Genomic DNA, 19,973 nt, shown 5'->3' with positions numbered 1-19,973 from the left:
ATGCGTATAAGTGTGTATTTCCTCTTGGCATCAATCAAGCGTAAGCACCCAGCACTCAATTAATCGCAATCACATTGAGATTGATCAGCAAATGGCGCTGACTGTGCCACAGACACGCGCCGCCCATTTGCTCCAATATTATTTTCATTTATGTGCATTTAATATAATGGCCATTAAACTCGTGAGCCAACTTTTGTAAAACGCAAATTTGATAGGCACGAATTCAATATTCTTATAACCGATAAATATAATATTTAATCTAATAAATATTCATGGCTGCACCTATGAATTTTATTATTTAATTTAATCAATTAAATAGGCAGTGAAATTAAATGCTGAAGTAAAAAATTTAGATATTAAAATCTGAAAAAAAGATATTTTATATAATAAATATTTATGGCTGTTTAATTATTTGAATTAATTAAGAATTATATATAATGCAAATGTAATAAGCTAATATATAAGATTTTCAAAATTATATATAAAATGTTTAAGCTAATAAATAACTACAGTTGATTTTACCATATTTTTAAGTATTTGATTTAATAAATCATTAATAACATTTTACAATTTATGCATATTATATTTAACTTAATAAATCATTAATAAAATTATTATTATTTTTAATCTAATAAATATTTATAGCTTTGCATTTAAAATCAAATGTTCAGTCTTAAGATTTTCAAATCTATAAATGTAATAAAATTCGGATTTATAGCTGCACTTACCATAACTTCTATTTGCTGCAAATAAAATAAAATATAAAATTATTATTAGAGCCATTTTACTCAATAGAGAAAAGCATTTATAAATTGCTTAAAGCCAAAATTTAATATTGAATGCTTTTAAGTTCATAGGAGCGAAACATTCCAGGGCCAGTCAAGTGTATAACATCATGTGGAGTTATTGTAGTGGCAACGAAAACGAAAACTTTCAGCCTTGTAATTTAACTAAGAGCCGCAATAAATTTAGCAAGGTGTTGGCTCCGGCATTCAAAAAGACCCACAGCAATACATAAAAATAAAGCAGAAAGCTTGGCTGCTGTAAATATTTGTAGCTCTCAATAAACTGTTGCCATTTTACGCAAGTGAAAGAGCAGACAATAGTCTGAGCGAGTGAGAGAGCGAGCGAGCACAAATGTCTGCATGTGTGTGTGTGTAATAATCATGTGATGGCCATAAACATTTATGTAGCTACTTTAACTCAGTTACTTGCTACCGTCTCGTTCGCCTTGCTCTCTATCTGCGCTTCTCTTATTCTCTTTATTTGCGATACTTTTCTTGGTCTGCTCGCGCATCTCTCTCAATGGTCGAGCGTTGCTTCCGTGTGTAAAGCTGCCTTTGCCACGCAAATCCAATTGAAATCGTTGCATGGCATCATTGCCAGGCAAATCCATTTAATAACCGACATAAATACTGTAAAGCAGCCTTGCGACTTGAGTGCACCATAGGCAACTATTTTTTTTCTCTCTCTTGCAACTGTCGTTTGCCCCCTTAAGTCTGTAGCCAGATCGAGCATCAAGTCTGCCACACAAAAGTTGCGCTTTCAATAACGAAATTCAAGGCGTGTAATATACTTGCAACTGTTGTGTAGGTAAATGTGTTAAGCAGACATATATACAAGCCACAATAAAGTAGGCGAGACACTAAGAAAATTTGTTGCATTAAATTTGAAAAAAAAAAAAAAAATATAGCATACATTAGTGCTGAGCTAAAAAATTTAAATCTGAAGAACTGGCAAATAGTTAGTAGTTGGTGAAATCACTAATTACTAATGAATCAGCTCTATTTACTTTACAAAGCCTAAGCAATTTAGTATATCAATTTGTTTTTTGTATCAAATGTCAAATAAAAAGAGTAAATTGCCACCACCGCGCTCTAGTCAAGTGGGTAGCCATGTTAGGATTTAATTATTTATGCATATTCTAAGCTCTAAGTACATCTATAAGAATTAGTTCTAGTGCTATCGATAAGAATTGAATTAGCAATGAGATTTCTAGACGGAAAGAAAAGTTTATGCCTTCAATTAAACACAATTTATTTGCTCTTACTTGTTACTTATTTTTGTCAGTGTACATGCAAATGGTTATCTATGGGCGTGAATCCCGCTGCGACACTTTACGAGCGAAAGCAACAAATGCCTGAGAGCCAAAGCTGTAGGCAAGCAGCTTTCATTTATCTACGTATGTACATCTCTGGCCCTGGTTGGCCCTGGTTGATGCTTATTTTTATGCTGATTAATCTAACAACTCGATTTGGCCTTGATGCTTACAACCAACACACACAGACACACAACATCGAGTAGGCAGTAAACGTAATTGAATAAGAATATGAGTCGTTTCAATATTTTATATCACGCCACCCACAAAATTGCCCACAATCACAGCAGTTGCCAAACAAAGAAAAAAAAATGCGAAAGCAAAAGAAAGAAAAATGGCAAACTGTGAGCATAAAAACTAATAAACTTATCATAAATATTGGCAGGCGCTTGGACTACAGCTAATAAATGCTAAAGGTTGCTATTGTTATTAAGCAAATGCTTAAGGGAATAACAATTAGGTGGGCAGCAACAGCTGAAAGAAATTTGTAAGCCTATAAAAATGTTAAATACAATTAGAAAGTAATTGGATGCAGGCCATGAAGTTTCAAGAGTGGCGTCTAAAAATAACTAGATCAAAGTTAAGCATTGCAGAGCAGCAAAAGTTTTTCTTGTTGGCCTAAGTAAGAATTATGTTTGCAAGCCTGAAAGGCACTTGGCTTAAAATGATCTGTAATTGCATTTTATTGCCGTAAATAAAAGTTTCAATGGGCCAACAGCGTTTAAGTGGCAGCCCGTGTGATTTTTGTCTTAATTAGGAAACCATTGCAGTGTTGCTGGTTGCTGCAGCTGCAGTTGAAATATTTAAGCAATTCGCAAAGATTTCTTAATTAAAAAGTTGCTAGCAATCGTTTAGCTTGCCCACAGCTTCTTATAGAACAACAACAACAACAACAACCTACGAGGTGTCAGCAACAATGAAAATATTTTCTGCTTTAGCTGCAGCTACTATATATACTTTTTTTTAGCTGCCTGTCGTTGATTTTTTTTGGCAATTTGCTTTTGCACATTTTTCTTCATTTACTTTGTGAGCGCGCGTCGGAAATCTACGAAAATTTCATTTGCAGTTATGTTGCAAACACAGACACCTCCACTCCCCGCACCACCCACGAAACAGCCGCTTAGGTTATGGTAGCTAAACTGGATTGAAATATTTGCCAAGCGCTTCACTTTGGACGCATAGCCAAACAATTTGCCTTGGTCAAGAAACGAAATTTCTCGCACACAGTTTGTATTTTTCTCAGCCAATGCAACACAGTTATTAGTGTGTTGTGGCCTCTCAACTAGAGATGGACATGAGTCTCCTTTTTGAAGTGCTGAATCCAGAAATAAATATAAAGGCAGGTCGAGGCTAATTTTGGAAAGTCCCAAGCCAAAGCCATTTCAATTTATTTTCAATTACTACTATTTGACTTGTATATATTTTTATATAATTTCTAAATCGAAGAAAATTATTATTTAAATCGTTTCAGACGCGGAACGAATAAATTTTCAAAAAGCCGAGTTTACTATTACTTTACTAATATTTTATTAAGACTTTATCAATCGATTAAAACAAAGTATTATTTGTTTAGAGACTTTTGTAATATCAGTCTTCGGATTTTTCGCTTAGGCCTGTTCCCACACGTGTACGATGTCTATGCACGAATTTTTTTTTTTTTTTGAAAACTCCGTGTCCATCTCTACTCTACACACAAACAACAGTGGGCAAGGTCTGGGCTTTTTAATGCATTATATATACATACATATATATACTATATATTTACGTATGTGTGTGTGTGGGTGCGTCTGTGTGTTGAACAATTTTAGCTTCACGCTTCACTTGTTTGGTGCAGCAAAAGTTGAAAAATTGTATTGCATACATTTTAGTCACAAGTTTGTTTCAGCGCAAGGACAAAGTTTCATCATGAGTGGAGCACAAAGCTGCAGCCAACTGAATTCTACACTACACAACTTGCATTGCATTCATCAATCAATAGCCATATACATATTGTGGCATAGACAGATGATAATGTTTATATCTCTATTATGTAAGCGTAAATTAGTTCGAAGCGTAGTCTATTCGATAGAGCATTGCTAGTGTCATATGTGCTGTTAACGTTTATAAGCATTATTAAATATGCGACAGGTCAGCGCATTTAGAAAAGTTTTGCTTGGCCTATAAAATGTTGTTTGGTCATGCCTTGACAAAGATATTTTCATGGGCCAAAACTTTATCCTCTGCTAAGCAGCAACAACAACTGGCACTGCCACTGCAACTGCAACTAAATTCTAATTGCATTTTAAATAGCTCACAGGCAGTGGCAGAGTGGGTGTTGGTTGGGCGCAGCCACAAAACGCATTTGCGGCCACAAAATTTTGTTAAATTTAATTCAATATTAGGTAATCAAATATTGTCACCACATCATCAACTGCTGCGGCTTTGTAGCAACAACAAAAGCAAATCAAATCTTTAACAAACAAACACGAACACACTTCTATGCATTTGAATAGGGATAAACAATTCGAAAACTATTATTTTTATTTTTAAACAAACAATTTGGTTATATACAGTAACAGTAGAAATAAATTAAATAAGAAATGAATTTTAAAAAATTTAATTTTTAATATATTTTTCTAGCATTGTCTGAGGGTATAATTTAATTTTATTTTTTTAAAAGGAAATTAAACAGCTTCCTTAATTGCATGATATATTCCAGCTCCATTAATAGCATCAGATAATGACTGTAAATCTTCCAAATGTCTCATCAACTGTCTTAAATATATTTTTCTGGAATTCAACTTAATGTTTTACATTATTTGTTTCTATTCTAGTGCAGCGGGCTGTATGTGTGCATTAGAAATCAGCTAATGCTAAATTGCACTTGCAATTTACAAGACGAGACACGTTCAATTGCGTCTAGACGAGTCTGATTAAATTCAGAATTGTGTAAGGCTAAGTCAACTATGATTGCTTGCCAGACTAACTGAGTTATTACTCAACAAGCAAATTGAGCAACAAGTAGATTAAATTCTATACGTACTATATTAAATTTCAGCTCTTCAATATAGGGTGCAATTTTATAATTGGCTTTTTATATATAGTAGTTGAACGTATTTTTCGCTTTTATTAATTTCTTTGGCGCATTCCGTTGAGTGTTGGATTTTTGCATGTTCACTTGGGTGCGACAAAAGAATTTAATTAAAGTGAGCTGCATTGTGTTCGAAAACAGCCGAGCGAGCTGCCCAGTTCATGTCAGCAGAAAAGGATTAAGACGTTGACTGAGCCTCGTGTCTGCTTTAGCCTTGCCCCCACTCCATGGCCAGGCTTGAACACTTGACTGGACAGACAGCCGCGCGCACACCCAAGTCCTGTTATCAGACATGCTGCAAGTACTCGTACTACAGAAACAACAAAAACAATAACAATAGCGGATTTCTTTTGCATTTCAATTATATGCGTTTGGATTTCCGTTTGCGCTGCAGTTACCTGACGGACAAAACCAGCTTCAGTTTGCTATGTCCAAGTGTCTGTCAATCTAAGAAATACCCTAAGCTAGTAGCAAAATGTGTAGCAACTTAAGTTATCATATGACGCTGATTATAAAATTCAAAGCTAAACAAAGCAAGTTAGTTGAACTTTGCTTTGCCATATAAAATTTCTTAGTAATATAATATGTTTGCAGAGTATGCAGCAGCTAATTCCTGGAATTTGTAACAATTTTGCTTATTTTATTTTTGCCGGCATTCTCTCTCTCTCTCTCTCTCTCTCTATTTAGATAGTTCTACCTGATTACATGACGCTGAGCAAACATCATTTGAAGTCTGCACATAAATTCAAATAACTGTAATTTGCATAAAGCGCAGCTCAGCTTTGTACTTTAGCACGCTCACTCTCTCTCTCTCATTCTCATTTCGCTCTCCCTCTATTTCGCTCTCTTGGCAGCTGGAGCTGCTGGGAACAACTGCTGCCTGCTTAAGCCGCATTTCACTCAGGAGTACATTAAAACCAAAAGAACTTTTTTAATTATTCACATTTCGTTTGCTTTGCGTTGAAGGCATTGTCATGTCATATGGTAAATTGTTATCACTCTGACAGGCAGTGGAATGTGTCATATGCCAAAAACACACACACACACGCACAATTATTTTGATGTGCACTTAATTGCAGCAAATAATTTTAAATACGCCGCTACTCTTCTTCTTGCTGTTGTTGTTTTTCTTTGGGCGCAGTCAGCTGTCAACGCAGTTGCCGTCAAAAATTTCAATGTGCGTGCGTGCGCGAAATTTTTGTTTATTCATAATTATTTGCATACTTTAATTGTTGCAGCTGCGCCACACCTTCTTTTAATTTACTTTACAAACATCCATATTTGTCAAACAATTTGCCTACAACAGAAAAATGGTGGCAAATGTTTTTTAACTCACCACACTTGGCACTCACTTGGCAATTGCGCAGCACAAATACTTGTCACTTCTATATTTGCATAATAACTATTAGTTAATATTGAGACACACGCGTTTTGCATCAATTATAAACGAATTGCAGTGTTTATGCATTTTATTTAAATTTTACTCACGAAATAAAAAAAGGTTGCGATTTTTTTTTCACCACACTCAGCATGCACTTGGCAATGGCAACGCACAAAAACTTTTATTTTTGCATATTCGTAACTATAATTTAATGGTTTTACACAAATGTTTTTCAATAATTATTAACAATTGACTGCGATTATTAGGTTTATTTGCAATTCATATACGAAATTAAATAATCAAGCTTCCTTCGAACAAAATTTTTTTTCTAGTAACTTACCACGCTCAGCAAGCAATTGCTAATTGCGCAGCATAAACGCTTGTCACTTCTATATTTACAATTATTAGTTAATACAGTTACACACGCGGTTTACATTAATTAAAAACAAATTGCAGCTCTTATTCATTTTATTTACACTTTATTTATTTTACACGGATCGAACTTATCTGCCAAACAGCGTTGCCAACTCTATCGAAAATATCGCACAATAAGATATAAGCTTTTAATTATGCAATAAGACTTTATAATTGCACAATAATAAATGAATTATATTTTATTAATAAATGTAATAACATAATCTAATTGAAAATTTCACTGGTTAAGCTTATTGCGCTGCATATTATTTAGCAAGCTGCTACTTTTTGAATAAGGCGCGCTGCGACTAGTCACGAGTAGTAACGAATACCAAGCGCATTAAGTCAAATTTTGTGCTGCTGGCAACTCTGCTGATCATTTTCAATTTGCCTGCAACTGAAAAGCGCCTGCGTACAGTTAAATTCTCGTTGTGCCATGTTTTGTGTGTAATTTAATAAAATAAAGTGCTTAAGTGTGTGCAGTGTAATTAAAAAGTGATAGTGAAGTGTTTAAAAGCATTTGTTGTGAAAGTGATTGGCAAATAATGAAGAAAAATGTGGCGCAGTTGCTGCGCGCTTTGTGGTTTTTTGCTTTGTTTTTTTTTTTTGTTGTGTGTAATTAAATAAAATGATAAAATATGCACAGTGCAATGTGTAAAAAGTGCAGTGCAAGTGAAAAAGTGCGCGTTGAGCTGCAAAAAAGAATTTATAATTGACTAAAAAGAACTCTGCGTCCGTTCTAAGCAGCCTAAGACTTTCTGTGCCTCCTTTTGCGTTATTGTTCGCTTCAATTCAAGGTAAGATTGTCATGCTTCTATTAGTCAGTTTAAGAAAAATTCAATGCGCTGAGCTCAACTTAAAGGGCACCAAACATAGTCACAAAGCATAATACGCAAGCACATTCGTCTAATTTACCGTTGCATATGCGCTGTTGCTTTATCCTTAATTCGTGTTTCGAGTGCGCGCTTACACAAGCAAAAAACATTTTCGCTCGCGCTGTAAGTGCAATCTTAGGCAAGTATAAAAATCAGCATTTTGTTCAGTGCATAAATTGAAGAGTTGTTCGCTTCTGCTTTGTGCTGAGCTCAACTTAAAGCACACCAAACATAGGCACAAAGCGCAATACGCAAGCACATTCGTCTAATTTACTGTTGCATATGCGCTGTTGCTTTATCCTTTATTCGTGTTTCGAGTGAGCGCTTACACTAGCAAAAAAACATTTTCGTTTACGTTGTAAGGGCTAGGTTAGCCAAGAATACCAAAAAAACATTTGCATTCGCTCTGTTAGTGCAATGTTAGGCAAGTATAATAATGAGCATTTTGTTCAGTGTATAAATTAAAGAGTTGTTCGCTTCTGTTTTTGCTTTATGCATTGGTGACTGTTTCTGACGTAAGCAACGTGCTTAGTAGAAATGGTTTATAATATGAATATTTATTTGAATTTCTTTGTGCATTGCTCATAAGTCTTAGTTTATGAAAATTTATTTGCCAAAGCACAACACACAAATTGAATATTTTTTACTTATTGCATATTATGCAATGCATGGCCAATAAATATTTATATTTGTGTGGCAATTTTGCCTGGCTTAGGTAAATTTATATTTTATGCCAATTTGGCTTGTAGAATTTCGAAGTAATTGAAGCAAATTAAGTCGACTTAAGCCATTTGTCAAGCTCTGAGTCAATTTAATGGCTTTAATTAAAAGGCTCTCACATAAATGCACAGCAGCAAGCTTTGGGAAATTGCACAAAAAATAATAATAAAATGCCAACAACAAACACAAAGTCAACAAGCGTAGCGAGCATTTATATATTTTTTATTTATACACAGTACATATACAAAATGTTTTATTTTTTATGTGCTTCTTGGTCAGCTTGAGTTGACCATAAGCGGCATGCAAAAGCGTCAATTTGCCAAGCAAAAGGAAGTAAACAGTTGGCCGACAATTCATGCTCATGCTTAATGTTTGTTGTAGTTGTTGTTGCAATGGCAATGGCCCGTTATTATGGCCCCGTTTTGTGGCCTTGTGCCGAGACAGTTAAGCGCGCCGCATTTCGCTTTTGGAATCGGAACTCGTGTCATTTCCGCAAAAAGTTCTCTCTATGCTTTTAGGCTCTGGGACGCCCCCGCGCACTTAACACACAAACTGTGTAAGCGGGAAGGGGGCGTGGTCATGTTGTGCGCTTACGTTAAGCACAGCTGATTATAACATGTACACAAGTGTTCCTGTCAAGCATTTCGCTAAATGAGAAAAGCAGAAATGAGCTGTGAAAATGTTGAATTTATAGAAGAATAGAAAAGGGACTGGAGAGTCAGAGATTTAATGCCTTAAATATGAAAATTAAGAGCAGTAGAGGAGGACAGAGGTCGCTCGTTATGGTAATCAAATGCGTAATTGAATACTACATACTTATATTATTGTTTAACTTAATACAATTATGCCACAAGCAATAACAAATGTCTCCTTTGTCTATATATATCTATATATGATTTTCTTTTTTGATATCAAAGCGAATTAAAGCAGAAATCTGTTTTGGGCACATTCACATTTGTTGCTTTGCGCCCACTACACAGCATAAGAGAAACTTGTTTAATAAATGTACTCACACATGCTTATGAACATAGCCAGCGGGAATTTGTTCTTTTTTGCTTCTCTATTTTTATTCGGATTTGGCCTTTGGGCATTTATTAGCTGTTATCCGTGACCTTGAGCTTGTAGTCCTCAACTTCGGCCAACAGGCGCGCAGAAGAAAGTTTTTTAATAACATTTTCTTTTTTGCTTATTCCCTTGCAACATTTGGTTGCCTTTAATTTATGAGAGCAATGTCTGCTAATTATGTGTACGCAATTTAATGAGCCAACAGCTAAATGCCATAACGACTCCTTGTCTGACTTTCATTGTCAACTCTTTTAATGAAGTTTGCATGCCACACACACACAGACAATGCGTCAAATGTCAACAAGCGACGCCCAGAGCTCTGTCCCAACTGCACAACGTTGCGTATGCGTAATTTTTGTTTTAGCTACTCTGTTGATTTTATTATTGCAGTCAAAAAAGTGCATTAAACTTTAAATACGCAGCTGGCAAATTGTTATGCATGAGCTGCTTTTACTTGTTTGCCTCTGCAACAAAAAAAAGAACAAAATAAAAAATGAAAACCAACGCTACATATTGCAATTTAAATATTTTATGAGGCATATTTACAACAAAATGCCGACGTGCTGGCTGCTGCTCAGTTAAAAAACAAAATCGACTGCGAGTGCAACAGAAGTTGTGATGGCCATAAACCAACATTTGGGGTAAAAATTAATGTAGAAAAAATGCAAATAAAATGTAATAAGTATGTAGCAGGTGAGTTTAAGCTTATTTAAAAACTTTTTAATATGCTTACAGAGTCAGTCTATGTCGGTTGCGCACGACTCTTCATTTTTGCTTTTATTATTTATTGAAATACCGACAACTCGGCATAGCAAGCATATTACTGAACTTAATCATCATACAGAAAACAGTTCACACACCGGCAGCCCTATAAATATTTAATACAAAGCCTTTCTTTTGCTGTTAATATTAAATACTTTATATGGTTTCCGTGCAAAAGTTTTTACTATTGATGAACGTGTATAGTTATTTAAAAATAAAAAATACTACGCAATTGTCTGTGCAGCGTTCAAAAAGTAGATTTAATTGCATTAAAGCTGGCCACTTGTTGTTGTTAAGTGTTGGCCCTGGTAACGCTAATTGTTGGCCATTAACTGATGAGCTATAGCTATTGCCATGGTAAGCAGCCTTGGGCTAAAAGATACATATGAGCACAATTGTCTAGACAGTTGCTGTGGGCGTGGCCCTCAAGGGAGCAAATCAAATAACTCGAGCTCAGTTAGGAACTGGGCGCTGGCTAATGAAATAAATGTGTTTAGAGGTCAGTGTGCAGCAGCATTTGTTATTGCTACACTGAAAGAAAGTACGTGCTGAAAAGAAACTCTAAAAAATACTAGAAAATCTATTTGTTAGGTAATTTAGCTAATACACGTTTCTGAGATAAAAAACAATATATAAATGTTTAGAAATAATGAACATTACTTGCAAGAAAAGAGTTTGTAAATTTTGATTTAAGCAAATAGTTGTCTTAACTTCTTAACTCGAAAAATTTATATTTGCTTAAGAACTAACATTGTTTTCCCTTGAACTTATCTGCACACGCGACGTGGCAACTGAAAAAAAAAATTTCAAATAGCGTCTTTAGCAACTAAATAAATAAATAAAAAAAAATATATGTACGTGCATATAGGAATTTTATAGTCATAATAGTAGTGAGCATTATCATAAACATATAATTATTAAAACAATAATATACAAAAGTTCAAGCGCAATTAAGACAAAAAATAGAAACAAACAAAATAGAGAAACAAAATAAAAGAGCACGAATTTTACAATTTTACAATTTTTAATTTTATACATATACACATGTACAGTTTAAGTTTTTTTTGCAGTATTATAATAATATCTCTCCTTCTGCAAAAATCTTGTGTTTGTGTCTTGAACTGTATGTAATACGCTGCGTATACTTATTGTTGCTGCTACTTGTGTTATGCTGCGGCTTTACTTAAAGTCATTTGTTTCGAGTGTCTCAAAGTCACTATCGTCGGATGAATCCAGCTAAGTCACCTGTCGCCGCTACTGATATTTGGTGAGTGCTGTGCTATCGCCGCTACCGCTGGCGCCGCCCCACTGTGCCAAGCCGCTGACAAAGCTGGGCAGCAGTGCTTGTGACTGGCTGCTGGCATCTGTTTGACTGCTGCCCAACTGAAATAGGGCAGTTGCACTGCCGGCATCGACGCTGTTGTGATCGGGAAACTGCAGACCCTTGGACAGACTCTCCTCCGACGAGGACGAAGTGGTGGACAGCGGAGAGTCCATGGCGTTGGCGCTGTTTACTGCTTGCTCTTGACTCTCTGATTGCTGCTGCTTTCGCTTGTTCTGTTTGTTGACCTGCTTGGCTGGCGCTAGCTCATCATCCTCGTCCGTGGAGTGCTCATCAATCTCGGGTATGGAATCAGATATAAGTAGCTCTGAGGGTATGTCGTCCTCCTCCTCGACGCAGGCAGCGCTCAGTGTGGCCACATCGCTGGCACGCTCCAGCACAAAGAGATTGTCATCAGTTATGTGGGGCAGGAATTCATCTTCGAACTCAGGCTCAGGGTTGCTACAGCTAAAGTTCTCGTTGAGCTGAAAATCTTTGCGCTCGAATTGCAGCAGCTTAAAGTTGTATTTGGTGGAGATAAGCGCAGAGACTACAAGCAACGCCAGCACCAGCGCCGAGCCGCAGATCAAATGCCCCAATAGGGCCAAACTGCCCAGGCAGACGTTGCTCACCAAGCAGAACATTCCCGGACTGCATCGACGCCACGCCTCCGCGCTTGCAGTCCACGATTCAAATTTGGAGCGTAGCTGTGGCGTTGGCACAATGCGAAAGCTGCAGCGCGTCCTATAGAGCCAATAGCTGAAGAGGCCCAGGAACAAAATACTCAAAGGCCGTAGACAGGACATTAATAACAGCATTATGCAGGCCACAGCGACGCCTTGTATCATTTGCAACATTATTTATTGTTTTTGTTTACTTTGCTGTTTGGATTAGTTTATCTGCTCGATTCTTTCTCAGAGTTGCTAATTATCGATAGGTGTAAGTTACTATTTACTACTACAAGATTTTGTAGTTTTCTTTTATTGATGATGAATTATCAATAGTCAGCAGCATCGATAGTCTGCGATTGTTTTTCTCAAACGATATCGATAATTATGGATATTATTCGACTATACGTATTTTTTGAACAATAAGTAAATTCAATATAATAAGAGTTACTTAAAAAGCAATAGTTATTATTATGACTGATTCTATCATTAATTCGACCTTTTTTTCATACATACTGTATACATTTGCACATGTTTTAATATGCTTTCATGTAATGGTAAACAATCGATAGTTAAAAGCTGCTAGCGATGGAAGTTCGATAGTGAAACAACAGTAAATTAAAAATCATCTACATACATATTTTTATTTTTAAGTGTAATATGTAGATGCGTGTGATTGTCGCCAGGACACAAGTTAAACATATAAAATCAGCTTAACAAGTCGCTCCCTGTTGTTTGAGTTTAGAGAGCAGTCTAAGAAAATTAATGCTAACATGGCTTACACTTTTCAACTGTAAACACTCTCAAACACACACATACACACACATAAACTTTATGCAAATGTGCAAAAGTGTTAAGTCAAACAGACAAAGCAAAGCGTTGGCAATAAATTGCGAGCTTCAGCTTCAAGTATCGATGGCGTCTAAAGGGGGTTGGGCGACCAATGGGGCGTGGCGTCAAATTTACCACGTTAGCTCAACAGGTGTTAAACGTTAACCCCACAACAACTAACAGTAGCGATTATGTGTGTGAGTGTGTGTGTGTAAACGAAAACTTTTTGCTTTTTTGGCTACAAAAGTTTTATGGTCATGGCTGTTAACACTTTGATTGCCAGCAAGTTTTAAAAGTGTCGATAGCAGAGCAAAAACTGCTCCTCTTCGCTTCGATGCTCATTCACATGCAAATGCTTAAAGCTACAAATAGCAAACTATCTATCCATGTCCATATAAATTTTTTTTGGCAACTAACATTCCGAAGCTTTTGCTTTGAAGCGCAGAGTTTAATTATGAAATGTTGAAATTCTTGGCACTTGTCTGCAAGCTGTAAGTATAATAATGTTGTAATATGAATATGACAGTTTTTGGAAATCAAATATACTATGTACCTAATAAAAAAGTGCAGCAATTTTTAATAAAAATAAAAAAGAAAAATAAATTTCATAGGCAAGCATAAAGCAATTTTAATATAAAATATTTCTATTATTTGTGATAAGCCAAAATATTAACAAGCTTTGCTTTTACTCACATATTAAATAAACTATATTATATACGTCAGCTCATTGCTCTGGCAAACGCTTTAAACTTGAATGAGGCAAATGCTTGCAACTCGATTTAATTGCTCTTTAAATTATTTGAGCGCTAATTATGTGCAAAGCGAATTGTTTTTGCTTTCTCACCAACACCCAAACCCACACACAGTGACAACTCAATTAGCTCTGTTGCAATTTATATAAGCCCAGCTCCCGATATGGTGGCGCTATCGTTACCGCTTACACACGGCTCTATGGAAGCAGCTCTCAGAAATTTTTCATTTAATTTACCGCACATTTTATCAGTGGGCACACCTTTTATTGCCTTGGCTGTTAAGCCTTTATTTTTCTGCTACCTCACAGCTTATTTTGTTATCATTATCCTGTTATCCTTGTGCCGCCTGCCTGCAAGCGCTGTGTAATTAAATTATGCCACAATTGCCTGCTAAGTGCGCTGGCTGCTGCGCCATTCGTTCGTTTATGTAGAAATTTAGAGCCCTGCCATGTTGTAGGCATTAAAAGGACCAGATCCTGGCTGCCGTTGCTTGTTGCCTTTATTTATTTATTGAGCGTCTCTTTTGCTGTTGCTCTTGTTGTCCTTTGGCCACGCTCACTTCCTGGCTTTTGTGCTAGCCTAATTATTATCTCTGTTTTCAAAAAAAAGGCATAAAAAAGAAACTTTTTTTTTTAGGTTCAGCTGCAGCTGATGAAAAAAGTCAATAAGTTTGAAGGACCTTAATTATTTTGTTTGTGTGTGTGTGTGAGCGTTGACTTGCGCTTTTCTTGAGCCTCTAAGCTGTCAAAGTTTCTTCGCTCGTGTTGTTCTTTTTCTCTTTTTTCACTGACCTATTTGGCAAAGACTGAAACTGGGCGAAGCTTAAACTGCTTTGATGATAACAAGTTAAAAGTAATTTTAATGAGCTAAAGCCGCGTCTAATGCAATACTCTGCGCAAATTGATGGCATATGTGTTTATTAAAAGATCTTTGTTTGTGTGTGATTTTCATAAAAATAAATCATCGCTTCAATTTTACTTTGTTATGCAACATAACAAAAAAAATCTATGGGAAAAATATTAATATTAAAAGCCAAACTTTTTCAAAATAAATATTAATTTATACTAATATTTTTTGAAGCAATAAAAATTACAAATCTCTGATTTTAAGCTCCAAATATTAAAAGAAGGAAAGTTTCTTAATGGGTGAATTTTTTCCCGTATAAACTTAATGATAATAGTTTATTACTAATATTACTATTTAGTAAATAGTATTTACTATTTTATTTAAACATTTTTATACTTTTTGCTATATCTCAGATTTTGAGCACTCAAATGTGATATTTAGCCAAACTGTTTGTAGAGCATTAAAAGCAAAATACTTTCACTGCTTTTCATGCTGAGCCCATTGACAAGTTTGGACATTTTGGGCTAAGCATCCTGCACTCAGTGCATTGCGCCCAAGGACAACGACATCAAAAGCTTTGCATAACAAATGTCTATGTGTGTGTGTGTGTGTGTGTGAATGCCGTCAAGCCGGACTTGTAAGTATTGTTCTAGTTCGAAAGCAGCTCACAGCATATCCTGTTTGTTTAAAAGCTTCCGTTCGCCATTTACAAGTGTGAGTGAAGGTCCTTGCAAGCCAAATGCGCAATTAAGGGAATGTGCAATGTGAATTCATCTATCTATGTGTGTGTGTGTTTGTGTGTGTGCGTGTTCGTTTTTCGGTCAAACTCAAGCACTGACAATGATTGAGCTAAACTGTGCACTAGGTTATGGCCATAAATCAATAAATGCAACTTGAGCCAAATTGCCGACACATAATATGAGGGAAAATGAGGAAAAATGTCAATGGCAACCCAGAGGCTTGGGATGTGTTCTCAAGTTTATTTGCAAAAATAATGCACATCATTGTTAATCAAAGCAGGCAAAGGCCAGTCAGAGCAAAAGCGTGAGTGAGAGCGAAAGAGAGAGAGACAGACAAAGAGTGAGAGAGAGAGAGTGTGGCTGCTGGTCAGCCATTGTTATGCCAGAGTCGGACAAATTTTTGTTTAGCTTGAGGCTGGGCTAGCTATAGAACTGCCTCGTCTGCTTACGTGCCTTGATGCCCAACAGCAAAGGTTATTTAGTTAGAAACACAGCAGAGTGTACATGGCGTATGCGTATTAAATAATATTCTTAAAATTAAAAATCATAGGCATATATTAAAAGGCGAGCGCATTCAGCGCTGTTAACAGTAAAAAACTTACATTTTTATTTTATTTAATGCTGTTTTTTAAATGAGGTAAATTTAATTGGATGAAATTTTGCTGATATTTTGAGCGGAAATTGAAATGAGATCTACTAACAATAAAATGACTCTGTGACTCTTGTCTGGTTTGTACAATTTTATGCTTAACCTATTTAATTGAACAGCACTGTCGGCCATGTGTGTGTTAGCCCGAGCAATGAACGTATACAAACAACAAAGCCAACGACAAAAATAGCAACAACTAGTGAATGTAACAACAATGGCGCACAAAATTGCGGCTGTCATCAGTGAGGAAATTTGCATTTTGCACAAATTGCAATACGTAAACTCTCTAGCTTCAAATCCAAAGCAGCGCACCCCCAACCCCCCATTGTAATAAAAACACTACAAAATATATTAAGCGTTAGCTTACGCTTATTTTTAGCCTGCGTTAGTTAATCTAAACTATTTTGCCAGTCAAATGAATTTGGAAATTAATTTCGAGAAAATTAACGCATAGTTGTGCAATCAACTGAGTTTGACATGAACGGGCATGAATTCGAATCGAAAAACTCAATTCACTTTTAATGCAATCATTTACACATGAACGCTGACAACGTTCATTAGTCGTATTAATCATACGCCACGTTGCACGCCTATAGACTTAAAAACATGAAAAATCAAATGACAGCTAACTAATTAGCACTCAAGCTAGCAGCGTCGTCGAGCTTAAAGTGCTTATAAATTTCGAGATTGTGTGTGTGTCTGTGTTTGGATCTTTTGATTTATAACTGCTGCACTGCGCTTTATTATACTTTATTATAGTCTAAGTTTACGTGCTTTGCCTGCATGAAAGCGCAGACGTTGCGGTTTTGTCTACACACATGTTATTTATTTATTTTAGACCTTTACTATAATATATAGTTTAGTGCTGGTATACAAAGAAAAAAAAATCAGGCTTAAACTGATTGATTTGGCTTCATCGACTTTGCTTTTGCCCACAAACAACAGCAAAGAGCAGCCTCAATTCAATCCAATCCACATTGAGTGTGCTGCAGTCAAACATGCAATAAAGGAGTCGAACAGCAGCCAAACTTGCTCCTGTTCAAAGCCAAAGGCTGAGGCTGCTTTAAGCACACAGCTCAACTCAAGTAGACTTTAAACAAATCTTGAATAATTTAATAAATGCGGTAAAATTATGCTAGCTTAGTTATCAAATAAAATATAATTTTTTAATTTATTGTAAATAAATCAATTTCAATTCTTATTCAATCAAATCTGCAAATAATTCTTAATTTAAATATTTATTAAATGCATAAATGAGCTTCTGCACTAAATTAAATGTATTTTGATAAGTTTTACAATATTAAACTGAAATGCATTTTAACACTTCAGTCAGCTACTTACTCTAAATGTTTGATAGCTGTCAAGTTTCAATTACGTTTGGTAATCAAATAAATTAATTAATTAAAGCATTGAAATTATAACATTTTATGGTTAAAAAAATACAAATAAATAATTTATAATTTGTCAATTTTAAATTGAACATAGTTGCTCAAGTGGCTGCTTGACCTCAATGTGCACAAATAATAACAATTTTAATGCTTAACACTAATGTGATGACGTTGGCGTTGGCGTTGGAATTGGCAGTTGGAGTTGCTCTGGCTTGGTTGATGGCTCTGACTGTGTAAATGCTTTTAGCACGAAAAGCAATTTGAAGTGTGCGCTAATTGATGGCTGCATACATCACACACACACACACACACACTAACACTTATACATTTTACTCATAGATGGGCACTTCAATTAGCAAGCATTTTGGGTGGAACACGTGCGGCATTTGCCAAATCGATAAGTTTGCTGCTTAAATATTTTAAAATTTCTATTGGCATGTGACCAACGTTGTTGGCCACACGTTGCGCTGGAGCAACCGCTGTCAGACCCACTTCAGATTTGCGTCAAGCGTGTGTCACCCACGCAGCAAACTAATTTATTTGCAAACTGGGAATTTTCATGCAGCTCGCAGCGAGGTCAGCGCCAAAGTCCTTTCGGCTCGACTGAGCTGCAAACGGCGATTGGCGATTAATTTGCTTCAAGTCTCAATCTAGCAGAAAGAGAGATAATTTGCCTGCTGCGCTGTGCTAGGCACGTAGATATTTCGGTCATGTTCAACGCAGCATAACCCAAAAAGCAAACCGCTGCCCAAATACCCCCCAACCCCTCCACAATCGCCCCTAAAACACGAAATGAAAAGAAGTGAAATGAAAATGTCAAGCTTAAGCGGCCACACTTCACTTCACTTACTCTGCGCTGTTTGCTTTGTCATTTTTAGCTCTACGGAATTCATGTCGCCAGCACTTTGTGCTTTTTGCCAATCCGTACAGGAATTCAATAAACAGCAGCGAGGACAGTGCCAAGCCTTCGACTTAGCACAGCCAACGCCCAACCCACAGCTCCAGCACATGTTTGTCAAACAATCATTAGAGCCACAGCAGCAACCTCAACATTGTCGTTAGCCAAAGCTCTGCCTGTCGCTTGAGCTCTTGACACCTCTGAGACAAAGGCACGCGCGTTACGGCTCTGTAATCTTCGCTCTACATAGTGCGCGCACTTCAACAGCTTTATTTATAAATTTCTTTTTCTCTCATGTTGCATGCTGACATGTGTGTGTGTATGTGTGTGGCAGCTAAAGTTGCTGACACCGAAGCGCGCGTATATTGTGAGGCAATGTTCATTTAAATATTTGGAAGGCCTTAAATTTATAAAAAATTGTGATAGGGCGATATAAAAAGCGTATGGGAGTAATTATCGAGCATAAACAAATTTCTTACACTAAAAAAAATTCTTTAATATATATATAGCACGAATTTAATCCAAAACGAGATCATAATTATAAGTAACCACGGATTTTCTTTATCTAATATTATCTATTGTTTAATGCAATCCCTACTAAACTTTTGTATTAAAGAACTTTAGACTAAAGGACATTTTCAGTTTTTAAGTATTTGAAATATTTTATTTTAATTCAAATCAAGAAATATACTACTGCTTATTAAGTGAAACAGTCGACCTAACAAACTATCCTGGAATACTTAAAATACTTAAGTTTAAATCAAACATGAAATACTTGAATACTTTTGTTTTTTCTGAGTACATATTGAAAAAATAAAAACTATAATTTTAATAATTATACTAAAAATAACAAATATTCTAAAAATGATTTTAATTTATTCGTCTCTATTTTTTAACTTGCTTCGATTAGATCAATACTTAAAAAATATAGAAAAATGTAAAGCTGAAAATCAAATTAAATCTAACAATAATTCATTTATTTAATACCAAATTCAATGAACATACAGTCTCAACAATTCGGAACAGCTCAAGAGCATAATTAAAGCAACAATCAGTGCACTGACAATTGAGCTTACTTTTTTACATACACGTATGTGTATATGTAAGCATGTCCACTAACAGAGCAATTGTTATGCGGAGTAAAAATCGCCACTTGAAATATAACGACAAGCAATATTTTATGCTCTGTTTATTTGCGTTTCAGGGCGACCTTTGATAGTTTTTATTTGTGCCCCCTTTAGTCAAGACTCTGATATGACTATGAAATTGAGAGAGCACTTAAAATGGCATAAAGCCATGAAATATAAAAAAGCAAAAAAAAAACCAAACCATTTTACTTTTTTTTTTTTTGTTGCTCGCAACGCTGCACGCTTCGCTTTTGGTGCAATTTCTTTGGGGTAGATGGCGCTTTTTATCTGCTTTCCACTTGCTCCCTCTTTCGTCCAAATGGTTTTTATGCGCATGTATGAGTGTGTGGGTGTGGGTGTGTGTGTGA

The 19,973-nt window shown here is 35.9% G+C and overlaps 1 protein-coding gene across 1 annotated transcript; it reads right to left on the bottom strand.

Annotated features, from left to right (window-relative positions):
• Positions 1-11,460: 11,460 nt before the first annotated feature.
• Positions 11,461-12,614, bottom strand: LOC108599233 (CG12576). Its single transcript, XM_017986031.2, has one exon. It carries the CDS (start codon positions 12,561-12,563, stop codon positions 11,640-11,642), a length of 924 nt encoding a protein of 307 aa, XP_017841520.1. The 5' UTR covers positions 12,564-12,614; the 3' UTR covers positions 11,461-11,639.
• Positions 12,615-19,973: the final 7,359 nt, after the last annotated feature.

This window comes from Drosophila busckii, chromosome 3L (genome assembly GCF_011750605.1).
Source record: "Drosophila busckii strain San Diego stock center, stock number 13000-0081.31 chromosome 3L, ASM1175060v1, whole genome shotgun sequence".
NCBI classification, from domain to species: Eukaryota; Metazoa; Arthropoda; class Insecta; order Diptera; family Drosophilidae; genus Drosophila; species Drosophila busckii.
This window is presented reverse-complemented; position numbering and strand designations above follow the sequence as displayed.

What these genes read in the sequence shown, in the direction of transcription:
- LOC108599233 (XM_017986031.2), bottom strand. Translation starts at nt 12,563, where the DNA reads ATGTTGCAAATGATACAAGGCGTCGCTGTGGCCTGCATAATGCTGTTA.